The sequence below is a fragment of the Toxotes jaculatrix genome, chromosome 19 (genome assembly GCF_017976425.1).
Source record: "Toxotes jaculatrix isolate fToxJac2 chromosome 19, fToxJac2.pri, whole genome shotgun sequence".
Taxonomy (NCBI): domain Eukaryota; kingdom Metazoa; phylum Chordata; class Actinopteri; family Toxotidae; genus Toxotes; species Toxotes jaculatrix.
In genome coordinates, this window is record NC_054412.1 from 3,544,831 (window position 1) to 3,562,201 (window position 17,371).

Below are 17,371 nucleotides of genomic sequence, written 5' to 3' on the forward strand. Positions count from 1 at the left end.
CTTCTGTGATGAATTATGTAAAACAAACTTTGAGTGAGTTGCCACAGGCTGCAGAGAAGCAGATGAATACTGCAGCATACGCAGTTTCAACTGTCTATTGCACAAAGGTATAAAAAGGGAGAATAAAATGTATTTTTACGTAGTTGCTCAGATTTGGATGTGATTATTTGATTTTGTGCGTGTGTGTGTGCTGCCGCTGCTGCTGCTGCATGTTATTACAGGTCTGTGAATAGCTGAGGAGACAGCAGGCGAATGTGGAATGTTTGTTAGGTGTCCTCACCCTGGGTGGATCTGTGATACAGTCTCTGTGGAGAGTTCCTAATGCAAAAATGTCACATATCATCATCTCATTCTGCCCAAGATGAACTGGTAATTTCACCAGTGATCCACAGCAGAATGCTGGTGGAAATTTTGGAAAAAAAAAGAAAAATCTCACACTCTGGAACTCGAGTCACAAAAGTGTAAATAAAGATAGGAATCAAGTTTTGTTTTACTCATGTAACTTGTAAAACAAAACACTGTTGTTTTACAACAGTGTTGATTCTCCTGGGCAAAATCTTTGGGAACAAACCTCTGAGAGAATTTCTAAATGTGGAGTCTGGACAGTGTTGGTCAATTACTGTGGCATGCAGCGGTTTAATCTGAGTCTGACTAATCAGATTACTGTAACAGCAGTCACCTCACAGCCATTTAGCAGGTCCTGATCAGTGTGCGGGCCGAGGACTGGAGCTGGACGATAAGACCAACCTGAAATGGACGAGCTATAAAGAATGTACTGAAAGCTGTTCCAGTGCAGTTGAGTCATAATGTAATATATTCAATATTTGTTCATCAAGTGATGAATTATTAAAATTGCCAGGAAATAAGTTGCACATTAACTAGTGGTCACGGGTCCATGCAGAATCTGAAGCTCAGATAGGTACAGTGTGTGATGACCTGGCTTCACTGGCATCATGGGAAAGAAAAGAAGCACACAAACAGAAACAGAGAGAGACAAGAAAAAGGACTGAACTCACGGGCGTCAGATAGAGAAAAACAGACATTTTCAGTGTAAAAAAAACATCCACCAGTGTCCCACCTCACTCAGCAGAAGCACAGCTTTCATGCATATACATGTTACTGTGATGGACAGGCCTTCTGCTGGTTCCCACAGCCCAGCTCTGCTCTGGCAATCTGTCCCCTGTGGAGAGAGTGATGTGCACCTTGGATTCGCTCCCTCAGTCAAGATTATGTTAATCTGCTCTAATCTCCTAACAGACGCTCAGACAGGCAGCACGAGACCAGAGCACAGAGCGGAGAGAGACAACATGGCCTTCGCCTCAGATGATGCACACTGAAGATCTATCTGTGCAGAAGGCCTTTATACAAAGAAAATATCAAAACCACATCTGTTTTGATTTGTCTGCATCTGTCAGGTGACTGTAGTGGAATGAAATGTACAACATTGACCTGTAAATGTGCCGTGGATACCGAGTTACAGCACTGGTCAATTCATTTCACTTCAAACATTCATTTAAACCTCGGAAATCATTCAAAAGACGACAGTGTTCAGCACAATCAGGGAAAGCACTGCTACCAACAGGCAGTGAAAACGCCCAGTACGTTCTGCTCTGTGAACAACAGAGTTAACTGTCCTCATCAGCCATCTGCTCACTGCTGAACTGGTTTGTCACCTTTCTGACTTTTGCACTGCCAGACTCTAATATTTCAAAGCTGATTGTCACAGTGGACAAAAACACCAGTGAACGTGCTCCGCACATGGATTTGAAATGATTGTTGCATGACCCATTTCTTCAGTCTCTCAGGGAGGTCTGTGAGAATTTAAATACAGTCTCTGAACATGAAAACATAAACAGCGTCAGTAATTCATCAGAGCCTCACAGCACGAGGATCTGCTACATCAAAGCCAACACGTCCTGCTGCAGAAATGATCAGTTAAACTGGGAATGCACCAGCGTGGCAGCCTCTCAAGACCAAAATGCAGATCGGTGCATTAAGATGCAGGTCAGAGTGAGATGCATTCGGGAAAAGGAAAGAAGTAGGGCAGCAGAGAGAGGAAGAAGAAGAAGACTGCACTTCAATTGTAATATTTAAAGCAGAAGAAATGTGCAAAGAAAACAACCTTTCTACATCCTATAGAAAGTTCCTCTTGTCAAGGACAAACTCTGAGCTGATTTATGGTCAATTTCTACCCAAAATATGGCTCTAACTCATTTCTACCAAGACTTAACGCTTGAGTTTAAAAACTCCAAACCTGAAAAGTATTGAATCACTTTATTAAATTAATATCAGTATAATAATTAGGAGAGGAAAAGCATTGAGACTATTGTCCAGAAAGAAACAGTAGTATTGTAACTCATGGATTAAACAACAGGAGTAATGATGGATGGTAACAACACAGCCTTCACACACGTTTTCTGAATAACATTTGTCTATGCAACACAAAATACAACAACCTGTTTTAACTATAGTAATTTAATGAATGATTATGATATACAGTGTAAATATGAAGTCAGACGTTTAATGTTTCTGGTCTCCCATTAAGTTACCAACGATAGATTCAAACCAATTTAACAGCTACAGCCAGGACACACAAAAAGTAGATTATAATCTTTATATTCGGTTTGTCAACGCTAACAATTGGCTGCATGTGTCGTGTTTTTCTAGGCTGATTCATGTGCTAAAATTACACTGATGTCTCAACATATGCCAGTTTTAGTCAGCTGTGGAAGAAGCTTGTGATTCAATGAACTTTTTATGTGTTTTTAATACATTTGAGGCTTTTTATGGAGGCAAAAAAAGTTATTCAGTGGCTGAAACATGGCGCCTCTGAGCATAGATCAACATGTTATATGACTAAATCTCCCTTGTGACACCCACTCGTTAAATATCATCATCTCTGATCAAGTTATTTTGTGTTGAAGTGTCTCGATTTTCTATTTTTGGTGCACCCACTTCCACATCCTTCCCACATTTCCCAGAATACTTCCGAAGAACCACTAAAGCAGGGGTGTGAACGCTGAGGCACGTCTGATTACAGCAATACCTCCACTTTAGTCAAAACACATTGTGTCTTTGTGGTTGCATTGCATTCTGGTCCTTTGAGGCCACTTGAAGTATAAAAATTATCCATGTGATTGTTCAAATTAGGTGTAAAATGGCGGCTCTGGAAAGAAGAAACTTCCAGAAAACTGCTTTACACAGGAATTCCACAGGAATAAATCCATTGTAGTTTGTGTGGTTTTAGTAAAGCGGGGGGGGGGGGCGGGGCATCACACAAAAAACACAACTGGATAACACAGTGTCACATTACAATTGTGTTGAAATGTTTTAAGAATTTTTTTGTCCCTCCAAGGTGAAGACATGTCGATCAGTTGTTTTAAGGAGCCAACAACAGAAACAACAATTTCCCACGAGTTTACCCTGAGAAGGCATCACCACATTTCACATCCAGTAATCTCAAGAAAAGGAGGGAGGGGGAGATGTAAAAGTAGAAAACACACACTATTCGATTGCTAACGGAACGATATCGGGCACAGTTTGCTGGTGATTAATTTAAAGCTCCTTTCAAACTCTTTTGTGCTGGATTTAGTTACAGTAGTGTTCGCGAACAAGGAGCACCGTGTGCCTGTGTAAGAAAGACCGACTCGAAGAGGATCAGGTAGTTGTAGTTTTCGGGGGGGATTGAGCACATAACAGCCACAAACAGACAAGTGCAAAACCACAGCTGACACAAGTGAGGAGTGCACCACGTAGCTTATTCTGCAAATGACATGACTGATTATTTTTTTTAAGGCTGTTAAAAAAGTTTAGGAGGTTAAAGCTGCGACATGTAGAAGCTTAACACTGATCATTTGACAGAGTGAATGTTGTAGGAAACTGAAGCCATCGCCTCCTATTCTATTCTATATCCGGCAAGCATCAGCCAAGACAGGAAGAGAACCGAGAGAAGGAGCATCAAAAACACAACAACAAAAAAAAAACAACAGAGCCTGGAAAAATCCAGACACATTTGGCTGAACACGCATTCAGCCAAGCCTCTCAGCACACCTGTTAATCAGCTCTTCCTGGGATTTTTCTGGATTTGTAGTTGGAGCATAACAAAGACATTGAGTCATCTCAGTGACGTACAACATCACCACCAAGGATTTTCGAGGGCCGCTAAAGTCGTCAAATCTGAGACACTACATGTAGCAGCTTTAAGAACCAAGTGCATGTCAAGCAAGTCAAAGGATGAACAGTTTATGGTAAATTCTCATCTCCACCTCGAACTGAAAACCACAGGGTCTGGGACCTGAAGGTGTCTAAAGGCACTAATTGTGTAGACATCCAATAAAAAGCCTGGGTGAAGATTTTTTTGAAACGTTTTAAACGGCATCAGTTTGATTGATCAAATGTGCTCTGAGCTTCAGATTAGCCACAGATCGTAGCGATAAAGCAGGTGTGTTTAGCTGATCCTGATTCAGATCCAGGTTCACTGTACAGACAAAATGTTAGGTTTCATAAACTGTGGCCCTTAAAGGAGTAGAAGAAAGAGGGCAGACATTCAATTCCAGCTTATTAGATAATAAAACACTGTATTCTATGGAGGCCACTAGCTAGTTTTGTAGTTGTATTCAGAAACTTGAAGATGCATTATGGATGTGAACAGGGAAACTTCTGATAGAAATGATCAAACTGAAGAAGGAATAATTTGACATTTTGTGAAATATGCTCATTCGCCCTCCAGCCGTCTTTCCTTCATCTAGTTCTTCACATAGCTTCCAGTCAAACCATGACGTTTGTACAGATTTAAACACTGAGATGAAACATGTTAATTAGCGGGCTCTGGAAGTGCTGGGAGGAGGCCTTTTTTTTCCCCACTGGACAGAGTGAGGTTAACCGTTTCCCTTCACTGTGCTAAGCTAAGCCTGCCAGCTGCTGGAGGTGGATTCGTATCTACTGTACAGACATGACTCTGGTATCAACCTAACTCAGCAAAAAGGCGAGTAAGCACATTCCCCAAAATGTCAAACATTACACGGCTGTAACGTCTGTGCAGTAACTTCTGTATGTTTTGTACAGTTAAAGTTATCACACCTTTGTGACGGTGTTCAGCACAAAATGAATCTTTCAGACTTTCGTACGTCAGCCGGTGACATCAATTTCACAATAACCGTGTGAGTAGAAATCAAACATTTTGTGTTATCTAACTGAAAACGTCAGTGTTTCTATGACCGGGTTCAAGGCATAGCTACCACTCCAACAATGATCGCCCTACAGGACGGAGACAGCGTGTTTATAGTCAGTGTCCGACTCAGCTACACAATGACTTGTGAAGACATTCTTCAAGACATCAGATATCGCTATGCACTGTAGCTTTTCAGTGAAATGTAACCATTCATGATAAGTAAGTTTTCTTCTTCAGCACCTTAAACCAAATACATTTCATTTCGGAGTGCTGTATTTTCTTTGGTTTGTGTTCCATAAGTACACAGGTAGTGGGACCAGTCTACAAACAGATGACGTCATATGATCTATACAGACACAATATCTACACATGACTGAAAATATCAACTTTCTACATCTTGTCAAAGTGATGGTGGGCGTTGAGAGTATTGCCGTTTGAGTGCCGGAGCAGTTGCTGAGTATTGAGCTGTGGTGTCACGTGCTACAGTTTCAGCTGAGACCTTTGCTGGAGAGTTCAGATATTAAGGAAGACTGCACAGACCATTCGTATGAGAATTAGGAGTAAGAATATTTGCACATCCAAATGTCTTTGCCTGGCGTAGGATAACCTACACAGCGCAGGACAAAAGCAAAAATAGATACCTCAAGGTTAAAGTAAGGCTGCGTCTGTGGAGTATTTCTGTTAAATAACGTGAATGGAAACACTCTTCAGACTGCAAGAAGAGATCTGTCAGTACAGCATCATGTCCGTGTGCTGGAAGGTTCTTGTCTGTGTTGTTCACATGCCTACGTTAAACAAAACAGACAAAAAAAACTCATTTGCTGTTACAATCTTGTTAGTGACCAGTACTGAGTAGTAATGCAAAATCCACACTACTTCAGTTTCAGGATGAGGCTCAGATAGTTACGCAAAACCTTGTGGTTTGCAGATATGATCAAACACTGACATAATATCCATTCTATTCATCTGCCATGTCTTAAATAATTCAGCTGGAGCTGGAGCCTGTACAGAGAAACTCCAGCGTGTGTCGTTAGGATGAGATTGGTTAAGATCTTTATGCAGGATACAGAGCATTATAAAGTTCCCTGTATTCAACTGATATTTGCTACCAGGTTCAGAGCTGCAGCTTTGTGTTTGCACTGCGAGCAGCTGAAGGTCACAGTGACCATCAAGCTTGCAATTTGGCCAAAACTTCTCAAACTCACTGACCACCGAGGGCCAATCCCACTGATGCACTTCTGATTTCCCATCAACGTCACTGCAATAAACACAAATACTTTCCAACAAGAAGCTGATCACGGCCAATCACCGTTTCTCAGCTCTTGGCAACATTTAGTTAATAGAATATATTGAGAAGAAGAGTCACAAATTCAATCAATTGTGATAATACTGCGATCAAGAGATCTGGCAACAGCTGCTTGTTTTCATTGCCCTGTCCTGACTTTGTTTTTTTTCTTTTGCAGATGCTGCCACGTTCCCAGATCTACAAAGTTATTATTATTGTAGGAATAATAGTCATAACCATGAAAAAAGACCGAAGTTGTAGTGAACAAGAATGATCATAATTCACAAAATCCAAGTCTCATTGTTTCACACTGTCACATGGATTCAATCTGGGCCTCCCACATCATCACGTCAGAGACAGAAACACATCACAGTTGCCCATAATCTGTTCAAGAAAGAGCTCTGAAGTTCAGGGAAGCACACAGATGTATCTGCAGCCTAGTACCCTGGGCTTCCACGTTCTTCTCCTATGCAAACAGCTTAAAACTGTTTCCAGCATTCTGAACATTTCACATTTTCAGAGCAAATATCTGCTCGTTCTGAAGGGCAAAAAAAAAAGTGCAGACCTCACCCCTGTGCATAAACATCACTCTGCTTTTAAGCATTTTTACACTGTGAACAGGTAGGAGGTCGCCACCTCTTTCCCCGTTCTTGAGGTCTGACAACTTCTGCCTTGACCTTCTGGATTTACGTAAATGAATGATTTAACCACTTAGAAGTAAACCACACACACTGTCTCCATCAGCATGTCCACAAAGTCGATCATGTCTCTGCACCAACACCGATGGCAGAGTTCAGACATCCCATCCAACTTTTGAAGTCCCAGTTTCTGGGATTTCCAGCCTGTAAATGCTGTACCCTTGTACCTGGGCAGAGCTGCAGTACAAAACTTCTGTTGAGAGTAACAGGAAAGCAAATATCTTGTTATTTATATTATATAATAAATAATAAAACTTTGTTCATATATTGAATATGTAAAAAAAAGTTCTGCCAAAAAAGGGTGACTGGCTAGCAAAACCACTTGATACAGAAGCAGCAGCAGAGCTGATTATAAAAAGAAATTCATTGTATATATTGCCTAATTTTGAGAATATGGAGTTTTTGAATACAATCCATCCCAACTCCTGAGTGTTTCAGAGGGTGTTAGCAAGCTACTTGCCAGGACACCCGGCCGCTCAGCTCCGCAGTCTGATGAAGCTCCTGGTCACGCTGCAAAAGAACATTCTGCAGCACAAGCAGGTAGAAGTTTCACCTGAGGAGGAGCACAAAGTTAAGCTGGAGCTGGTGCTTTACATTTATAGTCTATTATGGCAAAGAGGCACCACGAGCCGCTATCTCTGAAAAACCACTCCCTTCTTGAGGGCCAGGTTTCCAGAGCCACTCAACTTTTCCTCCAGCTAAACCCAGTCTGTTACCCCCAAAATGTCGTTCCATCTGCAGAGAAATGCTGAGAATGAGGCCTCAGATGGTAACGTGAAAGGAGTCCCAGCTGTCGTCTTTGCCACTGCCGCTCCCATTCTTGGCCGCAGCCATTGTTGCCGTCCCATCTCCGACCTCCCCGTCCGGCTGTTCCCCGGTGGGAGTGGCACCAGGCTCTGGGTAATACTCGTCGTCCTCGTCAAAGTAGCCGTTCTCCATCATGCTGAGGCTGGAGGCGGCGCTCAGGTCCTGGCAGCTGCCCTTGTACTCCTGGATGGACTCGTGGAGCGACCACAGCTGGCACAGCAGGGACATGTCCTGCTGACGCAAGCCCACCTGGAGGAATGGGTGGAAAGGAGTGTTTGCTAGTTCTGACCTACTGCTCATTTTAAGTCCACAAGGAAAAACACAAACCTGTCCATTTATTGATTAATTCTTTGTCTATAACTTGTTGGAAAATTGTGAAAGCGTCTGTCGCAATGCCCCAGAGTGACGTCTTCAAATTGTTTCTTCTGTCTGACTAACAGTCTAAAACCACTGGACAAAACAAGTAGGACTTGATGGGCATTTGTCACTATTTTCTAAAATGTAATACACCAATCTGTAGTAGACCATCCTCTCCACTGAATTAATCATGAAAGTGATCTTTAGTTGTAGCCCTGCCTGATACTGTGACATTAATAAAATTCAAAACTCAAGGCTGAAACATGACTGTGAGCAGGATTGAAAAGGGAAAGCATTTATGCTGCATACCTCTCTGCTGACAATGTAGTGTGAACTGAGGGTCACTGCACTGTCTTCCCAGCAAATTACAGTGGGCAGACATGCAAGTCAGAGTCAGTTCAAACAGCTGAGACTGAGCACTGTGCAGTGCAAACTGGGGAGCGGCTAACAGTTTCTAAAATATAGGACACGGTCAACTTATAAAACAGCGTGAACTACGGATTCGTGGTAATACATTAACAGTAACAAAAGCAACAAGCCTCGGGTTGAGGACCTGCTGTTGAGAGAGTAAAGCACACGAAGGAGAAACAGGATTTAGCAAAGCCGGCCACAAAAATCTAAACAGCTAAGGGGTTGAGTTTCAGCAACAGTTTGACCTTTTTCATCTAAATCAAATCAGAAAACTGGATGTTGTTTTGTTTTCACCAAAAGCCATTAAAGAGTCTGCAATGATACTGAAGTCTGGTCTGGTTCTGATGTGAAAACCCCTGCTGCTGGCAAGGGAGTGTAAAAGAGTCTCACTCTGATTACACCTCAGTCAATGTAATAACATGTATTAGTTCACTACAGGGTTTTATGCTGGCTCATGTGCCAGGGACAAAAAAAAACTTGAAGACTGAAGCTAAAAGGTATTAAATTGAGCTCAGAATAAAAATCAGCACGCGCCTAATGCTTTAATTTGACTCATCCGATGCAAAGCTGCCCCTGATCCGGTTTCCTCTTGGATAGGGTGTTCTTCATGCCAGACTCCATTTTTTAAAATCGCGTTTTTATCCTCGCATGCTTACAAACGACTTTGTCTTCAGGGTAGCATATAAACTGACACAGTCTGACAAGGGTTTTCCTTAATCTTGGCAAGCATGCAACTCATTAAGCAGCATAGCTAAATAATGCACTAAAATGCCCCTAATTTTGGGAATGATCGACTGCAATATCCTCTTTCATTGAAAACTCTCAGCGGGCTGCTACAGAAAGCAAGATCCATATTTGAAAGTTGATATATTATTTATATAATGTGGTACATGGTACGTGGTATCGATGCCGAATATACCAGGGGACTATAATAATTTGTAAAAAGCCTTAAACTGTGTTCAAAGAGACTGTTAAGTTTGCCACAAAACCAGGTAACTTCAAACTACCACTATTTCTTTAGGGAATCTGGCTGAATACAAACAGCGCGCATAGGGATTACACGGCTCTCTACAAAAACCAAGGGGGTAAAAAAACGGAACACTTTCTTGTCGACAAATAAAATGATGACTCCCTAAAATGTTACCATCTCTTTCCGAAGAAGAGCCAGGGCAGCGTCGAGGTTGGCCGGCTTGTTCGCCAGCAGGTTGTCAGCGTTGTTCCTGCCTCGGCTCAGGTCGTCCTGGATCATGGTTTTCTTCACGTACATCCTCTCCATTTCTCTCCAGGAGCCGCCGCTTGAGTTCAGCAAGCCGCTCAGGCTCTTCGGTAGCGGGGGTAGACCCTCGATACAGGCCATCCCACCCACCGTACCGTTCGTTGACTTACCATTCATCGTCGTGTGTGTTAGAAGACGAAGGCGGGTTAGTATTCACACTGAAGTCGATCGTTTAGTCCGTAAATACTTCAAACGCCGTGGACCTACAACCGCCTCCAGCACCAAACAACCCGAGCAACAGCCGTGGTTTTCTCTGCCCAGGGCGGCCAGCGACGCTACGTCAAGTCCACAGTAATGACGTTATTGGATTTCCGGTACGAAAACCAACCAAAATAAAAGCACCTCTGTTGACAGTGGCAAGTGTTGACTAATTTCACAATTTACTGATCATATCACTGAACAAGACATTCACACCTTTCATATATCATCAAAGTAATTGCAGATTAGTTTTCTTTCAATCAACTAACTGATTAAGTGACCAATCATTGCAGCTCTAAAATTCTTGTTACCTAGCCTTTATTTTGAAGATCCACTTCTGGCCTTGTTATGATTAATTGTTGTTCACTTGACGGTTGTGAATAGTGGCTGAGGAGCAAAATCCACTTCCTGTCCTTTTAAAACCGTGGCTGCTGGGCGTCTCCCTGCCAACACTTAGAGGCAGGAAAACTGTCTTTTAAATGCAACCATATTAATTCATGTGAACAGCAGAATAGTTAAAAGAAAAAAAAAAGATGATTGACAAACATAAAAAAAAAACTTGACATATTAGACTTTAAAATAACCCTTAAATGAAAAACTACTGTGTTTACAAACACAAATATCATCAACATAAAGAATGAGTAGTAGCTGTTAATAATAATTGGTCAAAGTTAATTGAAGGAGCGAGGGAATTTAATTTCATGATCTTCTAAATGTATTGATCTTTGTTCCTAAACAGCCTCTTCTGTCTCTAATAATGAATCTAGTCAGCTCATCTTGATTTTCGCCTGCTAACAGGAACAGTCAATACTTTCTAGCATTAAACTGTTTGCCTTTTGGTTTAATGGAAGATCGTGTTCATTTGAGCCCCAACAATAAAACAAATTGATAGATTTCCCCCACATGACACCAGAGTGTAGACAGAGGGTTTGAGGTCATGATAGGAGTGTGTGTATGGGACAATGGTTTGAGTATAAAGGACAGATGGTGGGCTTCACTTCCCGCCCCCCCAGCCTGCAGGCCCGACATAACAATAACACAACAATAACCTTGAAACCAACACACAAAAGCATCACACACGCTCTTTAGAAAGAGAGGAGCATGTGCTGAACCACACACACACACACACACACACACACACACACACACACACACACACACACACACACACACACACACACACACACACACACACACACACACACAGTCAGGCAGATGGATGAAGCCTGAAGCCTGGTATTTGTAATCACTCTGCTTATTCTGTAAAGCTGTAAATTTTAATTTACAAATGCTTGAAGACCAGCAGCATCTATGAACTGAGTAGCATGCTGGCTAAAGCACTTTAGCTTTTACTGCTTAGAGTTTATACAGAGGATGGATGATTATAGTGTAGTTTTATTAATAATTAGTTATCATAAGTTCAAATTTTTATCATAAAATAACCAGTAAATGCTCAGTGTCAACTTTCAAAATGAAACTCCTCCATTTACTGCTAAATAGGTGTTTTCTGGGATCAACTAACAGGGCAGTTTTACAGTATGTGTCTCAAACTGACTTTTCTAATACCATGCTATCAGTCAGCATAGTATCCTATGTTATATTTGCCCTTGAAAAGCATCACATCCCCTCTGTGCAGATTAGTACTACCCTTCAAATAATTAGCTATCAGCTGACAGTCCACATCTGCACAGTTTAGAGAGACTGATCAAGGACAATCTGTTTTTGTCCAGGGAGTTTATGAGCAGAAGGACCCTCTAAGCTTTCAGCACCACCACCACCACCATCACTGTCATCATCATCACTGCCGCCTGCGATCAAAGGATTAGCCATATGATTGCACCCCCTGGGGACGCATGTAACTGTAGCAGGGTCGTGTTAATCTGCCTTTGCTAAAAAGCACAATGACTTTGCATCACTTATCGTAGGCCAGCTAATAATGGGCCAAAGACATCCGCTTATGTCCCTCCTGGAGAGGCAACGTCTCGCCTAAACACCAAAAAATTACGGTAAATACTGCCTCTTATTTTAAGCACTTATACTATCAGTTGTGTTTAAAGGATACTATACTCTAAAAAAAAAAAGATGAGTTGACCAACAGAAAATTTACTGTCAACAATTGTGATTGCCAATTAATCATTTATGTTATTCAGGAAGCAAAATGCCGTCCATCTGAAACAAATTTATCTGCAGAGAGAAAACTGAGACCTGAAATAACAGCCCCAAAGTGTGCTTCATTCCCGTCTAACTGCTGGGACAACTGGTAGAACGCCATTGCATTGAACTTGGAGCTTGTCTGGGATGTATCACTGTCAAAGAAACACAATAGGTCTAAAAGGAAGGATGGAGGTTGTGCATTTGGGGGAGGTCAGCTTCCTATAGTGCGTCAGTATCCAGCAGGTCAGGAAAGAGGAGTGGCTCGTAAGAACAGCTGCTCCAGGGACGTGTGGAGGGGACGAGGACAGCTTCCTCCCTGAGTCAAACCAGAATGGGTTCCTGTAATTGTCATGGGACAGTGGTGATATGTTTTAGAGTATAAAATCACAAAAAAAAAGAATAAAAATGTCAACAATAAAAATGCAACAACACATAAATGGCGCATTCCTGTACAGAGGTGACTCGTGTTTACCTGACATTCTGCTCTGGAACCACTAGATGGGTAAAACAGCTTCTGTGTGTGGCAGACAGGAAATAATGAGTAATTTGTTACTGGTATGTGAATAGTTTGTGCAAGAGTCACTTTGCTCCCATAAATGAGAGAATCCATGCCTTCTGTCCCAGATGTATTTATCACTTCATAGGGTGACACATACTCAGCCAGATGGTTATCAAAGATGTGTGCAGCAGCAGCAGCAGACTGTGGTAACTGAAATGGGATGGGTGTACTCTGACATGCTTTGTCACTGCCCCTGGCCTCGCTCCAGCCTGCCCTGCAGGGACAGGAGGGCGTGGTCCTGATCAGCAGCTGGCCTCATGCCGTCTGACCTCTGCCCTCACCCTCCTCCTCCCCCTCTTTCCACTCACCCACCAGTTCTGCTACACCCACTATCTGTCTGCCTTCCTCTCCCTGTCATTATGAATGGTTTAGGTTGCACCCAGTGCTCTTGTTTTTTTTTTGATGCACTCAAGACTCAGTGATGAGAACAGATGGTTAAAGCTGAAGAAGCCTGAAGACAGCAGAATCCAGTGTTCCACAGATACAAGGCAAAAACCATGAAGTGAATATTTGATGATGTATGCATTCATGATGTGTTGTGCTGGTGTATTATTACATTTAACATGTTACATGTTAGATTAGTGACCTAATTTCAACCTCATGCAAAACATTTAGTTAAATAGAACCGTAAAAATGTTTTATTGGGCAATAAAACCTAAACACCTTTAACAATTTCCTTAAAAACATCTTAACACCAACATCTTTAAGACCATACACATATAGAGTTCTAATGTTTTCACAGCAAAATTGGCATTTTATGATCTTAAAATTTACCATAAAATAATAGTAGAAAAATTAAACAGAAGCATTTAAACCATCCTAACGTGTTCTGTAGATAACTGTAACTGTAGATAACCGTAGATCTGGCTGGTGAAGTACATTACTAAGGAACAATGAGATCCTCTGCACTGCCTGACCCTGGAGGTGGGTGTGAATGTGAAGATGAGTAGAAATAAATAGCTAGCAAGTGTGAAATCTGATTCCTGTGGATCAGCAGAGGTCAGTCGGTGTCTCCTGCTGTCTGGAGGGCAGCAGAAGCAGATCTGAGGTGGAGGACTTATCGAACTACAGGAACCAGTCGACTCCTCCACCCAGAGGAGACAAAAATAACCAGCAGCTTCTGAATTCATTGCGTAGCTGGTCTGTTGCATATTATACTGATCAATTTTCAATGACCTTTCATCAATTGCTTCACTGCATTACAGGTATATCATAACTTTCTATATTAAGGCACGGGCTGTCAGACAGGCACTCGTGATAGAACAATTATGAGCTAACGAATCTTTTCAATCTTTCAAAAATGGATTTAAATTGACTCAATGTCCAAAATCTACAGCAAATTCCCTTAAACTTCTCTTGCCTTTTTGGAAGTTGGTTTTATTGCAGCATCCCTTCTACGCTGTCCTCCCTATTCAGGAGAGGCAGGAATCAAGATGCTCATTGATCTTTGACTCCTGCACTTTTGCTTGGCACACAGGACAGCTGACCATCAATGCAAAGGAGGAGGACGATGTAGAGGAGGAGGAGGAGGAGGAGGAGGAGGTAACGCTGTGCAATCCTGCAGAGGAATGAAGAGATGATGTAGAGGAGGAAGATGAGGAGGTGGTGGTGGCAGTGGAAGTAGCAGTTCTTTGCTGCACTGCAGGTGATTTTGTCTTTATCGACTCTCTCGATGCTGCTGAATCGCTGCCTAACGTTTTCTGGAAAAAGTCAGAGATGCTGGCTGAGCTGCTGCGGTCGTCCCACGGCCTCTTCCTCGAAGTCTGACCCCCACCAGCAGCTCCTGATGTACTGTCACTGTTGGACTGACTGAAATATTTGGTATTTGGTGTTTGTTTAGCAGGGCTGCCTTTGTTTGGAACTACAGATTTGCTGGAAGACGAAGAACTGTGTTGTTTAGGAAAGAAGGAAGAGGGAGAGGTAGAACTCATGATACTTGTTGGTGACGTCAGTGAATCTGTTTTAGTGTTTGTATTTGAAAAGGAGGATTGGCCCACTGATTTCCTGATGCCTGTGCTGTTGAAAAGATCTTCAATGGACCTTTGTTTTATTTTCTCTGCTCCTTGGCTACTGCTGCTACTGTGGTGTTTAGGGATTCTAACCGGTGAACCGTTGATGTTGACAAAAACCCTCGTATTACTCACAGACCGCTTCACAGGTGGCTTCATCCCTGTGGACGCTGCTGGCCTGACGGAGGGAAAGGCACTGGAGATCCCAGTGTTATCCAGGCCAGAGTGAACAGGAGAGGTGAGAGTTTTAGCCGGGGATGAAGGGGTGAAGAGTTTCTTGGGAGAGGAGGTGGGGCTGGACAAAGAAATTTTCCCAACAGGCACTGGTGGTTTGTGAGATGGAGAGGAAGACGTGGAGGACTGTGACTTCCCTCCCAGTACGAAGCCTTTGCCACTAAATGGGATAATATTCCTAATATCCTGTGATCCAGAACCTAAGAGAGGAAACAGTACAGATTCAAGTCAAGCAACAAAATTTCTTTGAGGCATCTGTGAAAATATACAATTCTAATACTCTGTGTGTAAAAAAGACCATTATTCCATCTTCAATACTACACAGTAGACATTAACTTGAAAAAACACAGTTTTTAAAAATCATATTACCTGTAGTTGTACTTGAAGGTTTGCTTTTTCCTGGGGCTTTTCCATCTTTTTTGCCATCGTTCTTGCCTTTTTTGCCATATCCTTCAGGCTCCTTGATCTTGGTGTACGTCCCGCCACATGTCCTCTGGTGGTCCCCCCACCACGGGTCCAAAGAAGACGGGGCCCGGTTCATGGCCCTCTTGACGTAGCCAAAATACGGCTTGCGGTTCTGGCAGGGCCCGTTGCATCGCCACCAGTGCTGCCGGTACACATCAACCTCATCGTGGAAGCTGTGGTAGATCTGAAGAGAGGACAGAGTGAAAACAGAAGTTTCAGAGGGTTACTTTATTGTTAAGATCGTAGTATAATTTATAAGATGTTGGTTGTTTGAAATGGGTAAAATGAGATACACCTACAGAAATATTCGTCCCACTGGCCTTGTTGATCCGGTTCATATGTTTGCAGAACTCGGGTCCGTGACCATCTCTGTCTCTGTTGTTCTGGGTCACAAACAGGAGGGCGTGAATCATTTCATGGAGGAGAGTCTGGGGAGACAGAAACATAATAATTCATCTGTAAATATCTGTTTGAGTAAATGGACTCTCTGTAAGCATCCCTGATCCAATCTCACATGCTAACATACAGTCACAGCTACCTGAAGGAGAAGTTATTCTCTTTACTGTGAACTGAAATATTTGAACAATAGTTGTTAGAAAAGAATTTGGTTAGAAAAGAAGAAGATGATAAAACACTAGATCAGTGTAACTATCAACCTCACCTCAACCAGGTCTTTCCTAGGCCTCAGCTTCAGCAGAGGCTCACTCAGTCTGATTGAGCACAGTCCACCTCGGCCCTCATAAGAACACACACCAGCACACCTAAAAGAAGAGGCAAGATATACTAAACACACAACCCTTTCATAAAACCAACTGGAAAAATGATTTACAAATTAGCAGCGACTGAAACACATTCCCCCTATGGTCACACCAAACCCCATTCAAAAATCATGACATTTTACTGCATTTCGATGTCAGTGTGATTTTAGCCTAACAGCAATGTCAACACAGGAAACTACGCTGTAGCAAGTGACTTACAGTGTCATTCTGGGGCTCCACTTAACCTCAACACCGCTGAGTTTCCCCCAGAAGAACATGTCATTGAACTCCAGAAACATGGCTCTGACATCGGGACTGGGGTCCAGCATCTCCCAGGACTCGTCCACGATGGACAGCGGCCTCTCGGGCTGAGCAGCCGGCTTCCAGTAGGGAACAACACTGCCACTTTCAGCTGCTACATCCACTTTTCGTTTCTTGCTGCTTTGCCCGAAGCCGTCATCCTCAAAACGGTTGGATGAAAATAACGAGGACTCGAATTCGGTGTCAAACTGCTCCTGTAGCTGAACCGCGAGCAGAAAATCCTCATCCATTACAACAGAGGGAAATATCTCAAGGTAGCCGGCCTGAAGTACCTTCTGTCAGATATACGATCTGTAGAAATACTTCGATTTTATATCACGATTTCACAGAAAAATGCAGCATTGTCTTAATGACAGGCGAAGATGTTTGCTAACTGTCGGCTAACGTTCTTCTTCTACTACTTTTTGTTTGATTGGCGGTTTGCAAACCAGATTGCACGCTCATTACCGCCACCTACCGGACCGAACAGTTCTTCTGTCTAGTTGGCGACAATACAACCTATTTCCGTTAAGGATTTCAAAACAAAACCTGTTAGAAAAATCACATTTTCAAAAACTACGAGCTCCCAAGCTTTTTGGCTTGTGTGACCTCTTACAGTGTCTAGTTTGTGGCTCCTTGTCATGTTTTAGATGAATGTGGGCCGTTATCAGCTTCACCAAAGAGATATTT

At 42.5% G+C, this 17,371-nt stretch overlaps 2 protein-coding genes across 2 annotated transcripts; both read right to left on the reverse strand.

Annotated features, from left to right (window-relative positions):
- Nucleotides 1-2,259: 2,259 nt before the first annotated feature.
- Nucleotides 2,260-10,255, reverse strand: fam89a (family with sequence similarity 89 member A). The gene is made up of 2 exons (XM_041064230.1): nt 9,873-10,255; nt 2,260-8,209 (listed from the first exon to the last, which is right to left on the reverse strand). Exons 1-2 carry the CDS (start codon nt 10,119-10,121, stop codon nt 7,916-7,918), a joined length of 543 nt encoding a protein of 180 aa, XP_040920164.1. The 5' UTR covers nt 10,122-10,255; the 3' UTR covers nt 2,260-7,915.
- A 3,290-nt stretch (nt 10,256-13,545) lies between these two features.
- sprtn (SprT-like N-terminal domain) lies at nt 13,546-17,085 on the reverse strand. Its single transcript, XM_041063736.1, has 5 exons — nt 16,601-17,085; nt 16,285-16,384; nt 15,923-16,051; nt 15,528-15,807; nt 13,546-15,358 (listed from the first exon to the last, which is right to left on the reverse strand). The coding sequence occupies exons 1-5, from the start codon at nt 16,930-16,932 to the stop codon at nt 14,328-14,330; spliced, it is 1,872 nt and encodes a 623-aa protein (XP_040919670.1). The 5' UTR covers nt 16,933-17,085; the 3' UTR covers nt 13,546-14,327.
- Nucleotides 17,086-17,371: the final 286 nt, after the last annotated feature.